At 43.8% G+C, this 24,386-nt stretch overlaps 1 protein-coding gene and 1 pseudogene across 2 annotated transcripts; both read left to right on the top strand.

Moving 5' to 3' along the window:
* The first annotated feature begins 283 nt into the window (after positions 1-283).
* LOC309377979 (actin, cytoplasmic 3 pseudogene) lies at positions 284-2,666 on the top strand (annotated as a pseudogene). The gene is made up of 2 exons (XR_014173326.1): positions 284-406; positions 1,150-2,666. The product of XR_014173326.1 is annotated as an actin, cytoplasmic 3 pseudogene (transcript).
* A 10,269-nt stretch (positions 2,667-12,935) lies between these two features.
* On the top strand, positions 12,936-23,808 carry LOC309377980 (actin, cytoplasmic 3). Its single transcript, XM_081925729.1, has 2 exons — positions 12,936-13,064; positions 22,652-23,808. The coding sequence occupies exon 2, from the start codon at positions 22,663-22,665 to the stop codon at positions 23,791-23,793; it is 1,131 nt and encodes a 376-aa protein (XP_081781855.1). The 5' UTR covers positions 12,936-13,064; positions 22,652-22,662; the 3' UTR covers positions 23,794-23,808.
* The last annotated feature ends 578 nt before the right edge of the window (positions 23,809-24,386 follow it).

The following is a 24,386-nucleotide window of genomic DNA, read 5'->3' on the forward strand; positions in this document are numbered from 1 at the left end:
CACCTTTTACTTGGTACCTCAGAGGCTGAATCATTCACCTCTTTAAATGGATTTCCACAACAGAAAGGAGCAACAGAAAGGACATGTTGAGTCAGCAGAAGTACTTTAGACACACCAATGAATTGCTAGAATATGACCAGAGATGCTTCAATCTGACCATATTTGGCCATACTGCAAAATGCACCCCTTTTGCTCTTTGCCCTGAGAGGCTACAGGAGATGTATTTATGTATTTATGATATTTCTTTATTGCACATGTGGTTTAAAATAAAACCTGTTTCAGCAGATAAGCTGAGGTATAAGACCAGGGGCAGATTGGATAGGTAAGTGGAGCGAGGAAGGAAAAGATTTTGCATTTACTGGGATCCCCGTGAGATTAACAGCAAAGGCGACTGCATCTCCCTCAGGTAAGTATGAAACAGGACTCAGCAACCACAGTTTCTCTGCCTAATCCTTCCTGTTCTGTTTGTCTCCTTTCTACTCTGTAGAATTACAGAACTGTAGAGTTGGAAGGGACCCCCAAGGGTCATCTAGTCCAGCCCCTGCAATGCAGGAATCACAACTACAGAATCCCTGGCAGTTGGCCATCCCACCTCTCTTTTAAAAAAACTCTGGATGATCAGAAGCAAGGTGAGATGTGGTGGAAATAACAGCTTTCTTGCCTTGCCTTTGGGCAAAAATGGCAACGCAGAGAGAAAACCGGCAGCACTGATTTATCAGGGAGAGGCAAAATGCATCTGTCTGTGCTGGGTAAGTTGACCAAACCAGGGGCAAACTGAGTGGTGCCATCTTAATTCGTATTGACACCAGAAGGCACCTTTGCTGTATTGTTCTCAGAGCCTGATGTCACATTTCTCCGTCAGGCAAGCTTCTCTAAATGTGTAAAGTTGACGTGTATTCCAAGGAGTATTTGTTTCTTGATTTGTTTCCTACTTCTTACTCATATGGATAATTCTAAAGTGCATTTTTAGAGAGTTGCACTCTCAAAGTGGAAGTTACCTGGGATGCTGATGGGCCTTGCTTGGTTTCCCTGAAGCTGGAGAATACATTAGTGTTGCATAGCTTATCTCTAATCTCTATTGCCTAAAGTGTCCCCACCCTTGTCCTAAAACAGCTGCCTGAAGTCTGTCCCATCTTGCATTCTCTACAGATCCATTCAAAATGGCGGAGGATGAGGTTGCCGCTCTGGTCGTGGACAACGGCTCCGGAATGTGCAAAGCGGGATTTGCGGGAGACGACGCTCCACGGGCCGTGTTCCCCTCCATCGTAGGGCGGCCCAGGCACCAGGGGGTCATGGTGGGGATGGGCCAGAAGGACAGCTATGTGGGGGATGAGGCACAGAGCAAGAGGGGAATCCTCACCCTGAGGTACCCCATCGAACATGGTGTCGTCGGCAACTGGGATGACATGGAGAAGATCTGGCACCACACCTTCTACAACGAGTTGCGGGTGGCCCCTGAGGAGCACCCAATCTTACTCACGGAAGCCCCCCTGAATCCGAAGGTGAACCGCGAGAAGATGACGCAGATTATGTTTGAGACTTTCAACACGCCAGCCATGTACGTGGCCATCCAGGCCGTACTGTCGCTCTATGCTTCTGGCCGCACCACCGGGATTGTCATGGACTCTGGTGATGGGGTGACCCACACAGTGCCCATCTATGAGGGCTATGCCCTGCCCCACGCCATCAGGCGCCTGGACCTGGCTGGTCGTGACCTGACTGACTACCTCATGAAGATCCTGACTGAGAGGAACTACAGCTTCGTCACCACGGCCGAGAGGGAGATAGTGCGGGACATCAAGGAGAAGCTCTGCTACGTGGCCCTGGACTTTGATCAGGAGATGGCCACGGCCAGCTCGTCTTCCTCTCTGGAGAAGAGCTATGAGCTGCCGGATGGGCAGGTGGTCACCATTGGCAACGAGCGCTTCCGGTGTCCTGAGGCCCTCTTCCAGCCCGCCTTCCTGGGCTTGGAGATGGCTGGCATCCATGAGGAAACCTACAACTCCATCAGAAAGTGTGATGTGGACATCCGCAAAGACCTGTATGCCAACACAGTGCTCTCTGGTGGTAGCACCATGTACCCCGGCATTGCTGACCGGATGCAGAAGGAGATCACATCCCTGGCCCCCAGCACGATGAAGATCAAGATCATCGCCCCGCCAGAGCGTAAATATTCGGTGTGGATTGGGGGCTCCATCCTGGCCTCTCTCTCCACCTTCCAGCAGATGTGGATCAGCAAGCAGGAGTACGATGAGTCTGGCCCATCCATCGTCCACCGCAAATGCTTCTAACAATCCAAGCAGCCAACCTCTTCTGGCCAAGTCAATATATATTGGGGCCTTGCTTTTATCTCTTGAATTCTGTCCTCTTGCGGGATATTTAGTATTTATCCAGTTCTTGATTTGGCTCGTGCATGGGGCAACCTTTGTCCACCGCTTTGCCAAGGCTTGTCCACAGCTGCACTCTTAATAATAATAATAATAATAATAATAATAATAATATATTTATACCCCACCCATCTGGCTGGGTTTCTCCAGCCACTCTGATTGTGTACCACCTTTGCCTTTTCTTTTTTTATGATTCATGTGGAGTTCAGTACTTTATTACTATACATTTTCTCTGTCAAACAAAACAAGGCAATAAAGTCATGCTAAATGAAGTAAAAATTGGTGTGCTTCTTGTAGTAAACGACTCTCTTGATAACCACAACTTTTTGGAGCTAACACCTAACATGAAGCCAATCTACTGCTCAGCGTTGCAGCAAGGCAGATTGGGGGTACAGGGAGCCACACTTGTGGTTTCTGCTTCACTTGTCCCCATGTCCTGCTGCCACAGCGTCCAGCGTGAGTGAGTAAGTACCGGTAAGAAAATTTTTATTTATACCCCGCCCTCCCCGGTCAAGACATGGCTCAGGGTGGCTAACATCAAATATCAAATACATTAAAACACAATCAAACAATTGATTAAAATACAGCTTAAAAATTAGAATCAGGATAAAATTAAATGACTGCCCATGAATTACAACCATGGGGTCGGAGACCTCAACTATTCATCAGGGCCAGCTATCCATGTTTGCCCCACATGAGCCAATAAAAGGGCCAAAGAGGTAACTTACAAGGTCCCATAGGGTCAAACTGGACCCAGACCGAAGGCCAGGCGGAACAGCTCTGTCTTGCAGGCACTGTGGAAGGATGTCAAGTCCCACAGGGCCCTAGTCTCCTGTGCTAGAGCGTTCCACCAGGCTGGGGCTAAAGCCGAAAAGGCCTTGGCCCTGGTTGAGGCCAGTTTAACCTCCTTGAGGCCCGGGACCTCCAAGATATTATTATTTGTGGACTGTAAGGTCCTCTGTGGGGCATACCAGGAGAGACAGTCCCATAACACGAGGGTCCTAGGCCACATAGGGCTTTACAGGTTAAAACCAGCACCTTAAACCTGACCCTGTACTCCACTGGGAGCCAGTGCAGCTGGTATAGCACTGGATGAATGTGGTCCCACGGCAAGGACCCCATAAGGAGCCTCGCAGCGGCATTCTGCACCCGCTGGAATTTGTCAGTCAGCTTCAAGGGCAGCCCTGCATAGAGCGAGTTACAATAATTGAGCCTGGAGGTGATTGTCGCATGGATCACTGTGGCTAGATGAGGGCAAAAAAGGTAAGGGACCAGCAGTTTAGCATGGCGAAGGTGGAAAAATGCCACCTTTGCTGTAGCTGCAACCTGCACCTCCATAGAGAGGGAGGTGTCAAAGGTTACACTCAAACTCCTGATGGAAGGCGCTGGCACTAATTGAGCCCCCGCAAGAGATGGGAGTTGGCCCCCCCAATCAACAGATAAAGCTGGGTGTCAACCCAGCTTGACAACAACCCTGCCAAAAATTCCAGACAAGCTGGGCAAGGGTGTGCATAAAAATGTTAAAAAGCATCAGGGAGAGGATTGCGCCCTGCGGCACTCCACACACCAAGGGGAGCTGCAACAATTCCTCCCCTAGGAACATTATAGACATTTTGGAGTTATTAGAGGTGGACATTAACAGGAAAGCTGTTTTGATTTTTGTGGACGCGGAGAAAGCCTTTGACAACATTTGCTGGAGCTTTATGAAGAAGAATCTCCAAGGGATGGGGGTAGGCCAAGGTTTTGAAAACGATATAGGTGCAATATACTCTAAACAAAAAGCTAAGCTAATTGTAAACAATGTGGTAACGGAGGAAATACTAATAGAAAAAGGTACACGACAGGGATGCCCAATATCCCCTCTGCTTTTTATATCAGTCCTGGAGGTTTTGTTAAATATGATTAGAAGGGACCAGTTGGTTAAAGGTATTCAGGTCGGAGTTAAAAATTACAAGTTAAGGGCATTTGCAGATGACCTAGTGTTAACTTTGCAACAGCCAGACACTAGTACCAAAAGAGTATTAGAATTAATTGAGACATTTGGTCAAGTAGCAGGATTTAAACTGAACAAACAGAAAACGAAAGTGTTGGAAAAAAACTTAACAATGGAAGAAAGAGAGAGATTTCAGAGTGAAACAGGGTTGGAAATAACAAAAAAAGTGAAATATCCGGGGGTGAACTTAACATCTAAGAATGTGAATTTATTTAAAGACAATTATGAAAAGTGTTGGACAGAAGTAAAGAAAGATTTAGAAATATGGTCTAGACTAAGACTTTCCTTGTTAGGCCGAATTGCTGTTATTAAGATGAATGTACTGCCTAGAATGTTATTTTTGTTTCAGACGTTACAGACTTTGGACAAGATGGACTGCTTCAAGAAGTGGCAGAAAGACATATCCAAATTTGTCTGGCAGGGCAAAAAGCCCAGAATAAAATTTAAGATTTTAACTGATGCAAAAGATAGAGGGGGCTTTGCCCTGCCGGACTTAAGACTCTACTATGAATCAGCAGCTTTTTGCTGGTTGAAACATTGGCTGCTTCTTGAAGATACAGACATTTTGGATTTGGAAGGGTATGATAATAACTTCAGTTGGCATGCATATTTATGGTATGACAAGGTAAAGGTGTATAAAAGTTTCAAAAACCATATTGTCAGGAAAGCATTATACAATGTTTGGATTCAATATAAAGACTTGTTGGAAAGTAAAACTCCCAGGTGGTTGTCACCAATGGAAGCTAAGGCGGTGAAAAAACTTAATATGGATTCTAATTGGCCAAAATACTGTGAAATCCTAGAACAAGACGGTGAGAAGCTTAAACTTCAGAGTTATGAGAAACTAAAGTTTAAAGTTCGAGACTGGCTACATTACCGTCAGATAAATGAGACATTTAAGCAGGACAGGAAAATAGGATTTCAGAAGGAGAGGTCAAAGTTAGAAACAGAACTGTTAGAACCCAATACTAAGAATTTGTCAAGAATGTATAATTTGCTGTTGAAATGGAATACGCAGGATGAAACGGTGAAATCAGCTATGATTAAATGGGCACAGGATATCGGTCATGACATTATGTTTGCTGACTGGGAACAGTTATGGACCACTGGTGTTAAGTTTAATGCCTTAAAAGAGAACATAATGAAAATGATTTATAGGTGGTACATGACCCCAGTCAAGCTTGCAAAAATTTACCATTTGCCCAATAATAAATGTTGGAAATGCAATGAGACTGAAGGTACCTTTTACCACCTTTGGTGGACCTGCCCAAAGATTAAAGCCTTTTGGGAAATGATCTATAATGAAATTAAGAAGGTCCTTAAGTGGACTTTTCCTAAGAAACCTGAGGCTTTTCTCCTGGGCATGGTTGGCCAATTGGTGCCAAAGAAGGACAGGACTTTTTTTATGTATGCTACTACAGCAGCAAGAATTCTTCTGGCAAAGTATTGGAAGATGCAAGAACTACCTACTCTGGAAGAATGGCAGACAAAGGTGACAGACTTCATGGGACTAGCAGAGATGACCGGCAGAATCCGAGACCAGGGGAAAGAGACAGTGGAAGAGGATTGGAAGAAATTTAAAATATATCTTAAAAACTGTTGTAAAATTGAGGTGTGTTAAGATGTCAAGGGGTAAGAAGTAGAGAATTACAGCTGTAACTGATAAGTTTAAGGAAATTTAATGAAAGGGAATTAATAGATAAACTGACTAAAGGGTTGCTAAAAATTTTTGGAATAAGGATGCAGCGAAAGGGAGGTATGGGGAAGTCGGTATATGTTTAATGTTGTGTATGTTTTTGTTTTGTCTTCTGTTTGTTTTTTATATTATGTGTTGGAAAAATGAATAAATTTTTTTATTAAAAAAAAAACAATTCCTCCCCTAGAACCACCCTCTGTCCCTGACCTGAAAGGAAAGAACTCAGCCATTGTAAGACTTTGCCCTGAATCCAAAAGTTGGTGGTCGAGAGCTAAGCGGCAGTTTGGCTGAGCATCCCCTCTGGACACGGGCCTTATGGTTGGTCTCGCTCCTAACAGACCACGAGCTGTAACCAAGGCTCGCTTGTTTGCACTGACGCAGGGCTTACTCTGAGGAAGTTCCCATGGTTACAACGGCTGCAAATGCAATCTCCCCAGTGCAGTTTGCTCCCTAGAGGGATCACGCCTCAAATCCCCCAGCTTTAATCTGAGACATGTCTGCTCTAAAAATTCGATGTATCTGAAGAAGTGTGCATGCACACGAAAGCTCATACCAAGAACTGACTTAGTTGGTCTTTAAGGTGCTACTGGAAGGAATTTTTTTTGTTCTAAAAATTCGAGAATGTGATAAAAATGAATGCTAAGATGTGAATTTAGCAAAGGGGAGGCCTAACTTATGAATATGACCTCTGGCTCCCATCATCCCTGATCACTGGACAAGGTGGCAGCAGCTGGAGGAAGTACCAACCTCTGGGGGGTAACCCTGAATATATAGCTCCATGCGAGTCAATAGTCGGCATCATTGAGCAGTTTATTTATTAAAGATTGCATTTATGCATCTCCTCAAACATAGTCAGGGTGAAGGACCACACATCTCTGCTATTTGGGTCCCTGAAGCACAGATCCACACAAAGCGGCAAAACGCCCTTGCAGGTTATTAACAGGATTTTTTATTTGAAGTGCATATGCAAAACAAAGGTACAGAGCAATAAGTTTGCAATCTGCCCCCCTAGTCAGGGTGTTCCCCCTTTATATAGATTTGCAGAATAAAATACCACATGATCTTTTGTAAACCGAAAGTTATTGCATGGCAACTTCCTATGCCCTTATATGGGCTTGACCTTATATGAGCTTGCTTGCCCCCTTCTTCCTGCAATGGCCTCACACCAGCCTCTCCACACCTGAGTCTGCTTATCTCTTTACAACCTTGAATAATAAACATTTCAGTCTGTTCCATCAATGCCAGCCTTGTTCTCCTGATGGACCTCGACACGTGTTCACATGTAAAAAATGTGATTTGCACTAATAGCAATAAGATGGGGCTTTGTTTCTTGTGCCCCTGTCTGGGGTAAAATAATCTATTCAGCTTTGCTCTTATCTTTTTACCCGCCTAAGCCAGTCATTCTGAGAGAGGAGAAAATGGCTCAAACAGTTTTTGGGATCATATAGAGAACAATATTCTAATGGCCCCTTCAAGGGCAACCTCCATCCAACTCAAACCCACCTTGCAATATCTGTTTGTTTTATTAGCTGGATTTAATCTGCCTTTTAACAAGTGCCCCTAAAGTACCTGAACAGACAAATTCTTATAAACCACCATACATTCTTTGCCTTACTAGAACACCGTTTTCTAAAAAAGGATGAAGTCTGCTGTGAAAACCGGTGAAATGGATGAAAATAAATACCTGGGAGAATAGGTGCAGGGAGAGAGCCCCAGAATTTGGGTTCCACAACAGAATGGCCCTCTCTCTAATAGCCACGGGGCACATTTTATTTATTTCATTTATTCTATGGTATTGTGATTCCTTCCTGCCAACCTAGCAGTTCCACAGCACGTCAAAGTACAAGTAGAAATAGGTACCGCTCCGGCGGGAAGGTAAATGGCGTTTCCGTGCGCTGCTCTGGTTCGTTAGAAGCGGCTTAGTCATGCTGGCCACATGACCCGGAACCTGTACGCCGGCTCCCTCGGCCAATAAAGCAAGATGAGCGCCGCAACCCCAGAGTCAGCCGTGACTGGACCTAATGGTCAGGGGTCCCTTTACCTTTACCTATTGTGATTCCTGCATTTCAGGGTATTGGAATACTAGATGATCAGTGGGAGTCCTACAGTCAGAGACCTTCAGGGTCAATATTCCAACCCCCTGCAATGCAGGAATCAGCTGGACAAAAACACCGAACCGGCTGATCCTGGCTGCCCTCCGTGCCGGGCCTTTTAGCATCGCATATCTCTCTCTCGCTCTTCGGGATCGAACCCGCAGCCTTCCAAGTGCGAATTTCAGGCGCTGTGCCTCCAGGCCACAGCCCCCCACAAAAGGGGGCGCCATAATCTGAACGAAGAGCTACTGGCGCGCATGCGCACTACCTCTGAGGAACGGCTATCAATGCTGCTGCGCCACGAGCCGTTCATATTTCCTGGAACGGACTCATCCTGACGCCTATTGGCTGTTGATTATGGAGTCCCGCCCGCCCACTCCTTGGCCCCGCCCCTCTCCCTCGGCCTGCTTCTTATCGGTTGCTATAGTGATTTTGCAAAAAGAGGCGCCTGCCCCGCACTTTCAGTCTATATGGTTGAGTCCTCGGTGGGGATCTTTCCCTCTTTTTCTTTTTAGTGCCACCTTCATTTTGTCCATGCACCTGCCTGCCTCCGTGATTTCCATGTGGCGTACCCCAGCAAGCCGAGACCGGACCCTTGGTTGAGGGATGGTGTGATGGCCTGGGAATCTGATTCAGAGGCTGAACCTGAGGAATCCCAGCCTGCACAGGAGTCCACGCCTCCAGGGCCAAATGAGCCGGGGCAGGGGCTTGAATCTGAAGGGCCCGCTCAGGAGCAGACACCAGATGAATCCACTCTGGCTCTGGAGGCGATTGAGGACCCATTCCCTGCAGGTGTTCCTCTCCCAGCCCTGTCAGGGGAAGGTGAGGTTGCCTCTGGGTCCAGTAACCCTCCAGCCTATCCTGAGCTGCAGAGGCTCAGGGCAGAGAGGGGGAGGGAACTAGGTTCTCTCAGGAGGAGTGCTCAGCTTAAGGCCAGGAGAGGCGGGTCACCTGTGGGCCAGGACCACCCTAGACCTAAGAGGAGATAAAGGCCAGTCAGCCCAGTCCCAGTTTGCGGGAGCAACATCGCTGGAAACCTGTTCCTGCCAGCACCCTGACCTGTTCTTCCGGAGGTCCCGACCATGCCCGGCTCCTTGCCTTGGACCCCGCTTTGCCCTTGGTGGACAGACTCTAGACCCTCAACCCAAGACTGGACTCAGACCACGCCGCACGGTAACCACCCCCCTCCTGGGACCAGCACAAAAACAAGAATAAGCCCCAAATACCTGCACCTCCCCTCCTCAGAAGGAGGGTGAGGAATCCCCAACACAGAAGCCTATAACATCACCAACCAAGTATGCCACATAATCCCATATATATTAGAAGATGAGACAAAACAATGGGTAAACCTGGAAAGGGACACAATTGAAAATACCCGCACCATAGCATACTCATTCCTCCCGAACAAACTAAGGAAAATACCCACAACACTAAACAGGTTCACACAGACCACGCTTACAGCATGAAAAGAAGAAGTAGGTAAACTGTTCCCAAACCCATCCCCACTGACTCCCCTGGCACACCACCCACTATTCCACCACGCAGCACAAAACCTCCAGTTAAAAACCTGGCCAACCAAAGGCTTATACAGCCTAACAGACTTCTACAGAAATAACAAATCCACATCAACACAAGAAATACAAGACAAAGTAGGGGACACTTAAATGCCCTGGGCTAACAAACCTCCAATTACATGCCCTCTTAAACAATCCAGTAGTGAAATCAGCAGCAACTAGGCCCTTGAGAACCTTTGGAAAACCCCTTCTAACAACAAAGGGACACAGCAAAGGGATGGTATCCACAATATACAAAATACTACTCCAAAATCCCACAACCCCCCTAGACGTAATCTAAAATCAATGGGAGGGTGACATAGGCTATGAGATCAACCCCATCCAGTGGACCAGAATGTGGTCTAAACCTCCCTTTAAATCCATATCAGCGAAAAGAACTTACTCTGAAACTCACTAACAGGTGGTAACTAACACCACGGGAACTAGCACTAATGCGCCCAGGAAGCTCACCAAAATGCTGGAGAGGATGCACCTCCACAGGCACATACCTCCACACATGGAGGGAATGTCCTAAAATCCAACTCTTCTGGACATCAATCATGCAAGAAATAATGCAAAATAATTAGGCAAGTATTAGAAGTCACCCCAGAACTGGCCCTACTAAACATCTTCCAAGATAATAATGCCCACTCACATCGCAAAGAGCTCAGAAGCATCATAGCCAGATACTGGAGAGACCTGTTAAGAGTAGGCATAGACCAATGGTATCAAATAGTATGGGATATGCATACTATCCAAGAGCCTTATTAGAAAAACTAATGTAACACTACTGTCTCACAACAAATGAAACTGACCTGCAGAAAACATAACTTGAGAAAAGAGAGATTGTACATACTTTTGTAAACCAAAAAACCTTTAATAAAAATAAATAAAAGACAGAGCCTAGGACTTGCCGATCAGAAGGCCAGCTGTTTGAATCCCTGCGACGGGGTGAGCTCCCGTTGTTCGGTCCCAGCTCCTGCCAACCTAGCAGTTCGAAAGCACAAAGTGCAAGTAGATAAATAGGTACTGCTCTGGCGGGAAGATAAATGGCGTTTCCGTGTGCTGTTCTGCTTCGCCCGAAGCAGCTTTGTCATGCTGGCCACATGACCTGGAACCTGTCTGCGGACAAACGCCAGCTCCCTCGGCCAATAAAGCGAGATGAGCGCCACAACCCCAGAGTCGGTCACGACCAGACCTAATGGTTAGGGGTACCTTTACCTTTAAATGGTGAGCCCAGCTAATTTGCGCTTTCCAAAACAAGAGATGAACTGAAGCACAGCCATCAGAGTTCACATTTCAACAATTTTGGCAATGCAGTTTTCCAGTTAAGTACAGAAATGCATATACCCGACCAAAGTGTACATGTAAATGCATATGTGAAAAAACATATAGGAAAAGATACCTAAATGCAATATTTAAATGCATTCTATCAGGGGAAATTTCTTTGCAAAAATATGACTATTAAGCGAATTAGAACACAAAAATGTGTATATTAGGAGATAATCAGCCTGATGAAGACAATATCTTGGGGCAGGATGTCACCAACACTCCATGCATCAGCACTGGTGAGGGGCAAGACTATTTTGTCTCCCTGGGTTCCACCATAACTAGCAATCTCTCCATTGACGCCGAACTGGACAAGAGCATTGGTAAGACAGCTATGGCAATCGCCTTTCCAAAAGGGTATGGGAAAATGTGATGCCAACAGCCAATACCAAGTTGAAGGTCTACCAGGCTTGCATGTTGAAGACGCTGCTTTATGGAAGTGAGTCGTGGGCAACTTACAACCGTCAGAAGCGACTCCTCAATGGTGCCCAGATGTGCTGCATCAGGAATATTTTGAGCATCACATGGCAGGACAGAGTCTCAAACAAAGATGTGCTCTCCCAAGCCCACATTCCCAGCATGTTCACACTCCTGTCTCAGCGATGTCTATGCTGGCTTGGTCATGTCAACAGAAGAGAAGATAGCAGGATCCTGAAGGATGTGCTCTATGGGGAGCTGGCTTCATGCACCAGGCCCTTGGCAGACCAACTCTGTGTCACAGAGCTGTTTGCAAATATGATATGAAGGCTGGTAACATCAACCCCACCGGGTGGGAATCCCTTGCAGACAACCACTGTGCCTGGAGAATTCCACTCCTCCCGCGCTGCAGATGTGTGGGATTGTTACATGTCACATGTCTGTTTACATTCCAGCACAGATTGTTGGAGTCTCGTGAGCGGAACATCCGCTCTGTATTGCTTTGGTGTTTTCTCTCCAAGAAGAACAGCAAAGAGAGAAGCCATGTTTTCTTTGTTCTGATATATGTACAATAAACGTAGCCTAGTATCCACGCCTCAAGCCAGATCTGTTGTGTGTTTACTCTGCTGAGTAACGTATGCTCTCGCACAGCAGCATGAGTCACAGACGCACGTCAGAAAAGGGTGACTGATGGATCTCCGCAGCAGCAAGGCTGAGAAGGGAGACGCTCCAGGCGGGGTCTGTCCAGCTGGCTTTCCATCCCATGGTTCTGACAGCCAACAACAGGCTGCGAAAAAGTTTTTCAGTGCGATTTTAAAACAAACCAAGGCTGACAGTGAAGCAAACATTTGTAAGAATGAGATTGCTGAGTGTGGCATCACCTACATTTCAGAACTCCCCGCCTATTGGTATCAAGCGGGCACCTTTTCGGCACCTGCTAAAAACATTCTGTCCAGATACTTGGGAGGTTGGTGTGAATTTTAACCTGTTTTAGCATTTTAACTTTTCGTGTGTTTTAAAGTACTGTAGATTTTTCATGCTTTTATTGTTTTGTGATTTTGTAAGCCACCAAATTTCTCCCCTGCCCCTACTTCTAAACAGGGGTGGACAGGGTTGCATCCTGAACCCACCTTTTACTCGGCACCTCAGAGGCACAGTCTGGAGCACATTTTTGCAAGGGGAACCAATAATCAATCTCCAAAGAGCAGGCTGGATCAATCACCTCTTTAAATGGATTTCCAGGGGAAGCTAGTGAAATCTGGCAGCAGAAAGGACATGTTGAGTCAGCAGAAGGACTTTAGACACACCAATGAATTGCTAGAATATGACCAGAGATATTTCAATCTTACCATATTTGGCCATACTGCAGAATGCAGCCCTTTTCCTCTTTGCCCCAAAAGGCTACGGGAGGTGTATTTATGATATTTCTTTATTGCACACGTGGTTTCCAATAAAACCTGTTTCAGTAGATAAGCTGAGGTATAAGACCAGGGGCAGACTGGATAGGAACAGGTAAGTGGAACGAGGAAGGAAAAGATTTTGCGTTTACTGGGATCCCCGTGAGATTAACAGCAAAGGTGACCGCATCTCCCTCTGGTAAGTATGAAACAGGACTCAGCACCCACAATTTCTCTGCCTGATCCTTCCTGTTCTGTTTGTCTCCTTTCTACTCTTTGGAATTACAGAACTGTAGAGTTGGAAGGGACCCCCAAGGGTCATCTAGTCCAGCCCCTGCAATGCAGGAATCACAACTACAGAATCCCTGACAGTTGGCCATCCCACCTCTCTTTAAAAAACCTCTAGCTTATGATCAGAAGCAAGGTGAGCTGTGCTGGAGGCTGGGCGAGGGAGGAAAGGAAAGGCTATAGCTCAACGGGAGAGGACCTGCCTTGCACTCAGGTCCTGGGTTCAATCCCAGATAGGACTGGGAGAGGCCCCTGCTTAAAATCCTGGAGAGCTGCGGCTGCCCACCGGTGTGGACCACCCTGAGCCAGATGGACCAAAGGTCTGATCTCATACAAGGCACCTTCTTGAGCTCCTAGGCTAAATTCAAAACGGCAGCCTGGGCAGTTGGAGGCGCCTTGGTGCAGCAGTAGAGCGCAGAGGTTGTTCCTGGAATCCCCAGGTGGAAAGTAGCAGTTGTCCAGAGGCCCAAGAGCTGCTGCTGGTCAGGGTAAGCAATGCAGTGGGCTAAATGGACTGACAACCAGACTTGGTCTATGGGCAGAGTTTTGCTAGAGAGTAGCTGTAGCTCAGGGACGGAGCCTGTGGTCTGAATCGGAACACAGGAATCATTTCCAAGAAACTGTAGGACTGAGCAGCTATGCAGGAGCAACTGGAGAAATGGTCACCATCATCCCTAGACCCTGAACTTCCCACCTTACATTCCAGGGAAATGGGGTACCCACCAAATGCTGCTGAACTACAACTCCCAGCGGTTCCAGCTAGCACGACTAGTAGTCTGGGATGAGGGCAGCTATAGTCCAGAAACATCTGCTGAGCCCCATATAGGCTACCCTGTCGTGATTATTTATTTCACGGATACACCCCCTTTCCTTCAAGCAGCTCAGAGTGCCATACGTGCAAATTTTATATGGGGGGGGAAAAGCAAGGATAAAATTAGAAGTAATGACAGGCCCAAAGGAAAGTGGAAGATTCGCAGTGCCAGATTTAAGAAAGTATTTTGAGGCAGCGTGTTGGATAAAAAAATTGATATTATTAAAAGATAATGAAGTCCTAACATTAGAGGGCTGGGACAAAATACATGGTTGGCACGGCTATTTATCTATGACAAAAAAGAACAACATAAAAAATTTACAAATCACATAGAAAGAAAGGCTCTGTTGGATGTCTGGGAAAGAACAAAAGGGAAAATTATTGAGAAAACTCCCCAATGGGTTTCGTCAGTGGAAGCAACTACAACATTAAAGAGTAATGTAAAAGAGACTTGGCCAACATATAGGGAAATATTAGAGGATGCAGACGGAAATACTAAATTAAAAACTTACGAGCAATTACAAACATTTGGAATAAATTGGTTACAATATTATCAATTAAAAGCAACATATGAAAAAGACATAAAAGGGGGGGGGGAATTGAAAATAAAACCTCAAAATTAGAAAAGGAAATATTGCAGAGTGATCAAAAAAAATACTTGCAAAAATGTATAGATTATTAACGAAAACCAGCTTAGAACAAGAGACGAAAGGGGGAAACATGTTAAAATGGGAGCATGATTTGGGATATGAGATAGATCTGGAAAGATGGAAAACTTTTTGGGAGGAAAACATAAATTTTACTGTGTGTGATTTATTAAGGGAGAATTTCAGAAAAAATCACCACAGATGGTACTTAACCCCTGACAGACTGTCAAAAAGAAATAAAAGGAACAACGACAAATGTTGGAAATGTAACAGAACAAAAGGTACGTTATACCACATGTGGTGGACTTGCCCAAAGATTAAAACCTTTTGGGATATGATTCATGACGAAATAAAAAAATGGATAAGGACATCACACACAGAAAAGGCAGAGGCATATCTATTAGGAATTCTAGATAAAGATATCCCAAAAGATAAGACTAACTTATTTCTATATGCGACAACAGCGGCAATAATTTTGATTGCTAGCTATTGGAAAGAGGAAAGCATCCCAACAAAAAGTGAATGGTTGGGGAAACTTTGTGAGTATCTGGAATTAGCAAAATTGACAAATATAATAAGGAGAAAATCCAAAACTATGGTTATGAAGCAATGGGAGTGCTTAAATGATTATTTACAAAACCAGGGCTCAACTGCAAAAATCTGGTTGTGTTTAGAATAATCTTGTGCGTAATATAAAAAAAACAAAGTGAGACATTAAGGAAATCAAAGGGAAAATATGAAGAACAGAGGTTCTGGCGAACGGATTATTAAAAATGCGTGAGGTAAACGGTGGAAGTCTTTTTTCTTTTTAAAAGAAACAATTTATTTAAGGTAGATAAGGACAAGATGAAATTATACAATTGAATATAAATATAGATGGGAAACAGCTATGTATTGTGAGTACTTATCTACTTTTAAAAATTTCCACATATGATCTTTTCCTTTTACTTCTTTATTCTTTCTTTGTTCTTTTTTTCCTTTTTTCCGATATCTTATCTTTATCACTGCTTTATTGTAAACAGCATTTTATAGAGGTATAAATAACTGTAAATATGAAAAGAGACAAAATATTCTCAAATTCTTTCTCCATGGTTAGATGTATTTTCTTTTTCTTTTATATTTTCTTTTGTTGTGAATACGTATGTCTCTTTAATTTGTACTTAATAAAATTAGTTTTAAAAAAGAAAAAGAAAAAACAGGGTGCCATACGTGCCCCCTGCTCTGCTTTAATCTTCACAACAACCTTGCAAGGTAAATTGTCCTGAGAGACAGTGACTTCCTCCAGGTCATCCGGTGATTTGAACCCAGATCTTCCTGGTCCTGGTCCAACATAACATCTGGATCAGGAGAAAGCTTTGGACCGGTGTCTGGATGCAGTGCTGGACTGGGCGAGGGCCCATCATCTGTGCTTGACTCCTGGGAAGATGGGGGCTCTATGCAAAGGTAGCTCCCATGTTCGGGAAATTGGCAAGTTACCTGTTCTGGATGGAGTTGCACATCCTCTGAAGAGGCAGGTGGGATGACATGGAGAAGATATAGCACCATGTCTTCTAAAACAAGATGCAGGTGGCTCCCAAGAACATCTGGTCTTGTTTAGCAAACATGCAACAGTGAAATTGTGCGGTCTAGTTACCCCCTGCTTCCAATTTGTTTTCTCTTCTGTTTTTTTTTTAAAGATATTTATTAAAGTTTTATAGACAGAAAAAGGTTACAGAATAAAAAAAGAGAAAAAATAGAAATAAAAAAGATACAAAAATACAAATGAAAAATACAAAATACATAAAAAATAGATAAAAAAAGAGAACAATTAAAAACAGATCAATCTTTTCATGTCTTATATTTCATTTACTTATTTTCCTGACCTCCTCACGCCTCCCTTTTTTGTATTCCAGTTCACATGGTTAATTCAGCAAATCCTTACCCTCTTTGTTTTTATCTTAATTTTATATCTTAACATATTGAGCTTCATATTTTCATCTAATTATCAATCCATTTTTACATATTCTTTTAACTTTGTCGCTAAAGCCGTCTCATTTCAGTCCTACATCATTTTAACATTCATTAATTTTACAATGTTTCTGCAAATAGTCTTTAAATTTCTTCCAATCTTCTTCCACGAACTCTTCTCCCTGGTCTCTTATTCTGCCAGTCATTTCTGCCAGTTCCATATAGTCCATCACCTTCATCTGCCATTCTTCCAGAGTGGGTAGATCTTGTGTCTTCCAATACTTTGCGATGAGTATTCTTGCTGCTGTTGTTGCATACATAAAGAAAGTTCTGTCCTTCTTTGACACCAATTGGCCGACCATGCCCAGGAGAAAGGCCTCTGGTTTCTTCAGAAAATACCTTTTTCATTTCATTATAGATCATCTCCCAGAAAGCCTTAATCCTTGGGCACGTCCACCAAAGGTGAAAGAATGTACCTTCATTTTCTTTACATTTCCAACACTTATTATCGGGCAAATGATAGATTTTTGCAAGCTTGACTGGAGTCATGTACCACCTGTATATCATTTTCATAATATTCTCTCTTAAGGCATTACATGCTGTGAATTTCATACCTGTGGTCCACAACTGTTCCCAGTCAGCAAACATTATGTTATGTCCAACATCTTGTGCCCATTTAATCATAGCAGATTTAACCGTTTCATCCTGAGTATTCCATTTCAACAGCAAATTATACATTCTTGATAATATCTTAGTTTTGGGATCTAGCAGTTCTGTTTCCAATTTTGATTTTTCCACATGGAAACCAATTTTTTTGTCCAAGTTGTAAGCCTCCCTTATTTGATAATAATGAAGCCAATCTCGCACTTTATCTTTTAATTTCTCAAAACTCTGCAATTTCAGTTTGTCACCCTCCTGTTCCAAAATCTCCCAATATTTTGGCCATTTGGCCTCCATATTGAGCTTTTTCTGAGCCTTCGCTTCCATCGGTGATAGCCACCTTGGGGTTTTATTTTCAAGTAAATCTTTATATCTTGTCCAAACATTAAACAATGCTCTTCTGACAATATGGTTTTTAAATGCTTTGTGTGCTTTAACCTTGTCATACCACAGATATGCATGCCACCCAAAAACGTTATTGAAACCTTCTAAATCCAAAATGTCTGTGTTCTCAAGAAGCAGCCATTCTTTCAACCAGCAAAATGCTGCTGATTCATAATAGAGTTTAAGGTCTGGCAGGGCAAATCCACCTCTATACTTTGCATCAGTTAATATTTTAAATTTTTTTCTGGGCTTCTTGCCCTGCCAGACAAATCTAGAAATGTCTCTCTACCACTTCTTGAAACAGTCCATTTTGTCCAAAATTTGCAATGATTGAAATAAAAATAACATTCTTGGCAATACATTCATCTTTATAACAGCAATTCGACCAAACAAGGAAAGCTTCAATTTTGACCATATTTCAAGATCCTTTTTCACTTCTGATCAACATTTCTCATAGTTATCTTTAAATAAATTTAAGTTCTTAGCGGTCATGTTAACCCCCAGGTATTTTACTTTCTTTACCAGTGTTAAACCCGTCTCCTTCTGAAACCTCTCTTTCTCAATCGGTGTTAAATTTTTCTCAAGAACCTTAGTCTTTAATTTGTTCAGCTTAAATCCTGCCACTTGACCAAATTCCTGAATCAATTCTAATACTCTTTTAGTACTAGATTCTGGCTCCTGTACTGTCAATACTAAGTCATCTGCAAACGCTTTAAGTTTGTACTGTTTACCTCCGACCTGAATACCTTTGATCAGATGGTCCCTTCTAATCATGTTTAGCAAAACCTCCAGGACCGAAATGAAAAGCAATGGGGAAATTGGGCAGCCTTGTTGTGTCCCTTTCTCCATCTTAAATTCTTCTGTCACCACGTTGTTAACTATAAATTTGGCCTTTTGTTCTGAGTAAATTGCACCTATACCATTTTCAAAACCTTGACCAACCCCCATCCCCTGAAGATTTTTCTTCATAAAACTCCAAGAAATATTATCAAAAGCTTTCTCCGCATCAACAAATATCAAAACTGCTTTAGTATTAATGTTCACTTGCAGCTTCTCTAAAATGTTAATTATGTTTCTCGTGTTGTCAGACAAGTGTCTACCCGGGAGAAAGCCAGCTTGGCCTTTGTGTATCTCCTCAACTAGTACTTTTTTCAATCTTTTAGCCAAGATATCTGCAAAGATTTTGTAGTCCACGTTAAGTAGGGATATGGGACGGTAGTTCTTAAGTTGTGTTTTTTCAGACTCAGTTTTCGGTATAAGTGTAATGTAAGCTTCCTTCCACGACTCTGGCACTTTTCCCCCCTCCAAAATTTCATTACAAACCTCCTTTAGTGGTTGAATTAGCCAGTCTTTCAGAGATTTATAATATTTTGAGGTTAAACCATCCGGCCCTGGATATTTGCCCAACTGCATATTCTGGATGGCACCTTCCACCTCCTGTTCTGTTATTTTATAATTCAGCATTAACTTATTTTCTTGAGAGATTTTTTGTAATCCGTTTGTTCTTAAAAACTGGTCTATATCAGTCTCTCTCTGTGGCCCTTGTGTATATAGTTGTTTGAAGTATCTCTGGAAGCACTTTCTAATCTCCAATGGATTCTGTATATTCTTTCCTTCCACTTCCAAATTTGTAATAGTGTTGAATTTTTGTCTTTTTTTTCATCTGCCAGGCTAACAGTTTCCCACATTTATTAGCCAATTCGAATGTCTTTTGTCTTATCTGTTTATTTTTCCATTCTATTTCCTGATTTATCATTTTCATATATTGTACTTGATATAACTTTATTTCTCTCAGAATCTCTTGCGACTTTGGTTTCGCTCTTGATTTCTTCTCTCCTTCTTTTATTTTCTCCAGAATTTTATCTTTTTTCTCATTTTGAGTTCTCTTCTTTATTGCATTCTGTTGAATCAGAAACCCTCTCATAACTGCTTTGCTTGCGTCCCAGATTACTCTTTTTTCAACCGTAGTATTCATGTTTATCTCAAAATAGTCTCTCAAAGTTTTTGGGGCCTTCTTGGTGACTTCTGCATCTCTAAACAAGGTGTCATTCATCCTCCATCTAAAGGAACCAATTGGTGTTAATTTCATCTCCATTCTCACAGCATTATGGTCGGAGCAAGTTTTAGAGCAAATTTCCGCTTTTCGAATTTTAGGAGCCAATCCTCTAGTTATCCAGATTTGGTCAATTCTTGTCCATGTCATTTTGGCTTCAGAGAAGAAAGTTCCCTCTCTACCCAAGGGGTTCTTAGTTCTCCAAATATAAATTAAGTCCATGTTGTCAGTCATGTCAAAAAAGGTTTTTGGCAATCTGCCATCTTTAGTGACTACCTGTCTTTGTGACTTATCCATGTTTGTGGACACCACTCCATTCATATCTCCCATCATAATGATGTTATACTCCATATAGTCCAACAATGTCTCATGCAACTTCTTAAAAAATTCATATTTCCCCTCATTTGGTGCATAAACTCCTACTATCAAGAATTTCTCTCCTTGAATTTGAATTTCAATTGCCACAAATCTTCCTTGGTCATCTTTAAAAATAAATTTCGGTGATAGGCTCTCTTTAGCATAGATTACAACTCCTCTCTTTTTAACCTTATCCGATGAAATAAACTCTTGGCCCAATCTTTTGTTAATCAGTACTTTCCTGTGTAGCCTTATCATATGAGTTTCCTGTAAGCAAATCAAGTCCAATTGTTCCTTTTTCAATAAATGAAAAACTTTTTTCCTTTTCTCCGGGGAATTAAAACCGTGAATATTCCAACTTAATAGTTGCAGAGACATGGTGTGGTTTTGCTTTTCCTCCAACTGCTCCAAGTACAGTGGTGCCCCGCAAGACGAACGCCTCGCAAGACGAAAAACCCGCTAGACGAAAGGGTTTTCCGTTTTGGAGGCACTTCGTAAAACGAATTCCCCTATGGGGTTGCTTCGCAAGACGAAAAAAATCTTGCATCCCCCCGCGGGTTTTTTTTGCTATTTTCTTCCTTTTTTAAAGCCGCTAAGCCGCTTATCAGCTGTTCCGCTGATAAGCCGCTTAACAGCTGATCGCTGAAAGCCGCTTGACAGCTGTAGCGCTAATCCGCTAAGCTGTCAATGGGCTTGCTTCGCAAGACGAAAAAACCGCTATACGAAGAGCCTCACGGAATGGATTAATTTCGTCTTGCGAGGCACCACTGTAATTGTTCTTCTTCTGTCGGTGGTGTCACTTTCTCTAGCTTGTCCAGTCCCAAAGGTAGTGATACTAGGTCTAGTGTTCCTGGTTTTAGTACTCTTGGCTCTTCTTCTTCAGCTTCTTTTTGTAGGTTTTCTCCATGCTCTCTCAGAAATTTTTCTTTATCTTCCACTGATCTTATTTTGATTTTTTTCCCTTTAAAGGTAAAAGAAAGGCCTTGGGGAAACTCCCACCTGAAAACAATTCTGTTTCCTCTCAGCAGGGCCACCAGCTCTCCATAGTTAGCCCTAAGATCCCTTTGTTTTCTCTTCTGAACCTTCCGACATTCAGCTTCGTTGGATGTCCACAAATTCTCATGTCACAAGAGCGGAAGTAAAACTTTTCCAGTCCAATTCCTCCACGCTATGCACAATTTGTTAGAAGTATATCATGTTGCTTCTTTCTTTCTTTAAACCAAAAAAGGCCCTGATGCTATTTTCTCATAGGACAGAAATATCAAATACTTCAGTAATAGAAAAAGATTTTTAAAATACTAATAAATTAAGCAGTTCAGAACTATCATTAAAATGACTGGCTAAAGGTAAAGGGACCCCTGACTGTTAGGTCCAGTCGCGGACATTCTGGGGTTGCGGCGCTCATCTCACTTTACTGGCTGAGGGAGCCGGCGTACAGCTTCCGGGTCATGTGGCCAGCATGACTAAGCCGCTTCTGGCAAACCAGAGCAGCACACAGAAACACTGTTTACCTTCCTGCTGGAGTGGTTCCTATTTATCTACTTGCACTTTGAGGTGCTTTCGAACTGCTAGGTTGGCAGGAGCTGGGACCGAGCAACGGGAACTCAACCCGTCGCGGGGATTCGAACCGCCAACCTTCTGATTGGCAAGCCCTAGGCTCTGTGGTTTAGACCATAGCGCCACCCACCTCCCAAGGAAAACGACTGGCTACTCAAGAAAAATTAAAATGACTGCATAAAAATGTAACAGATGGGGCAAATACGGCTTTATATAATCATAGAATTGGAGAGTTGGAAGGGGCCGCAAGGGTCATCTAGTCCAACCTCCTGCAATGCAGGAATCTTTTGCCCAATGTAGGGTTTGAACCCACAACCCCAAGATTCAAAATCTCAGGCTCTACTGATTGAGCTGAGTTGTCGTAAAAAAATACACGTGCTCTTTTCCTAAAATGGTGGAACAACCTGGTAAAGAAAATTCTTGTTCTTGTGATGTGAAACTTTTTCAGAAAATCAAACCTCTGCTTCTTTAGAATGGGCTGAAGTTTGAAAGTGCAGAATAGTTTTAGGGAGAGAAGCACTGTGACTCCTGACTCATGAGAATGAGTGGCGTAAAGGGGAAATAACAGCTTTCTTGCCTTGTCTTTGGGCAAAAATGGCAATGCAGAGAGAAAACCGGCAGCACTGATTTATCAGGGAGAGGCAAAATGCATCTGTCTGTGCTGGGTACGTTGACCAAACCAGGGGCAAACTGAGTGGTGCCATCTTAATTCGTATTGACACCAGAAGGCACCTTTGCTGTATTGTTCTCAGAGCCTGATGGCACATTTCTCCGTCAGGCGAACCACTCTAAATGTGTAAAGTTGACGTGTATTCCAAGGAGTAAATATTTTTGTATGTGTATGTCCTTAAACGCCAGCTTTGTTTGCATTTGGCAGATTTCTTAGCTTGATTTGTTTCCTACTTCTTACTCATATGGATAATTCTAAAGTGCATTTTTAGAGAGTTGCACTCTCAAGGTGGATGAAGTTGGAGAATACATTAGTGTTGTATAGCTTGTCTCTAAGCTCTGTTGTCTAAAGTGTCTCCACCCTTGTCCTAAAGCAGCTGCCTGAAGTTTGTCCCGTCTTGCATTCCCTACAGATCCATTCAAAATGGCGGAGGATGAGGTTGCCGCTCTGGTCGTGGACAACGGCTCCGGAATGTGCAAAGCGGGATTTGCGGGAGACGACGCTCCACGGGCCGTGTTCCCCTCCATCGTGGGGCGGCCCAGGCACCAGGGGGTCATGGTGGGGATGGGCCAGAAGGACAGCTATGTGGGGGATGAGGCACAGAGCAAGAGGGGAATCCTCACCCTGAAGTATCCTATCGAACATGGCATCGTCGGCAACTGGGATGACATGGAGAAGATCTGGCACCACACCTTCTACAACGAGTTGCGGGTGGCCCCTGAGGAGCACCCAGTCTTGCTCACGGAAGCCCCCCAGAATCCGAAGGGGAACCGTGAGAAGATGACGCAGATCATGTTTGAGACTTTCAACACGCCAGCCATGTACGTGGCCATCCAGGCCGTACTGTCACTCTATGCTTCTGGCCGCACCACCGGGATTGTCATGGACTCCGGGGACGGGGTGACCCATACGGTGCCCATCTATGAGGGCTATGCCCTGCCCCACGCCATCAAGCGCCTGGACCTGGCTGGTCGTGACCTGACTGACTACCTCATGAAGATCCTGACTGAGAGGGGCTACAGCTTTGTCACCACGGCCGAGAGGGAGATAGTGCGGGACATCAAGGAGAAGCTCTGCTACGTGGCCCTGGACTTTGATCAGGAGATGGCCACGGCCAGCTCATCTTCCTCTCTGGAGAAGAGCTATGAGCTGCCGGATGGGCAGGTGATCACCATTGGCAACGAGCGCTTCCGGTGCCCTGAGGCCCTCTTCCAGCCCTCCTTCCTGGGCTTGGAGTTGGCTGGCATCCATGAGGAAACCTACAACTCCATCATGAAATGCGATGTGGACATACGCAAGGACCTGTATGCCAACACAGTGCTCTCTGGCGGTAGCACCATGTACCCCGGTATTGCTGACCGGATGCAGAAGGAGATCTCTTCCCTGGCCCCCAGCACAATGAAGATCAAGATCATCGCCCCGCCAGAGCGCAAATATTCGGTGTGGATCGGGGGCTCCATCCTGGCCTCTCTCTCCACCTTCCAGCAGATGTGGATCAGCAAGCAGGAGTACGATGAGTCTGGCCCATCCATCGTCCACCGCAAATGCTTCTAACAAATGCCAACCTCTTCTGGCCAAGTCAATATATATTGGGGCCTTGCTTTTATCTCTTGAATTCTGTCCTCTTGCGGGATATTTAGTATTTATCCAGTTCTTGATTTGGCTCGTGCATGGGGCAACCTTTGTCCACCGCTTTGCCAAGGCTTGTCCACAGCTGCACTCTTAATAATAATAATAATAATGATGATGATGATGATAATATATTATTTCTACTCCAGCCACTCTGATTGATTGTGCACCACCTTTGCCTTTTCTTTCTTCTGATTCATGTGGAGTTCAGTACTTTATTACTATCCATTTTCTCTGTCAAACAAAACAAGGCAATAAAGTCATGCTAAATGAGGTAAAAATTGGTGTGCTTCTTGTAGTAAACGACTCTCTTGATAACCAGAACTTTTTGGAGCTAACATATAACTATGCAAGGTGGCAGCAGCTGGAGGAAGTACCAACCTCTGGGGGGTAACCCAGAATATAAAGCTCCATGTGAGTCAATAGTTGGCATCATTGAGCAGTTTATTTATTAAAGATTGCATTTATTCATCTCAAACGTCATAATCCATCCAATTCAAACCCTCCTTGCGATATCT

Source organism: Podarcis melisellensis (genome assembly GCF_964234715.1).
Source record: "Podarcis melisellensis genome assembly, chromosome: 9".
Taxonomy (NCBI): Eukaryota; Metazoa; Chordata; class Lepidosauria; order Squamata; family Lacertidae; genus Podarcis; species Podarcis melisellensis.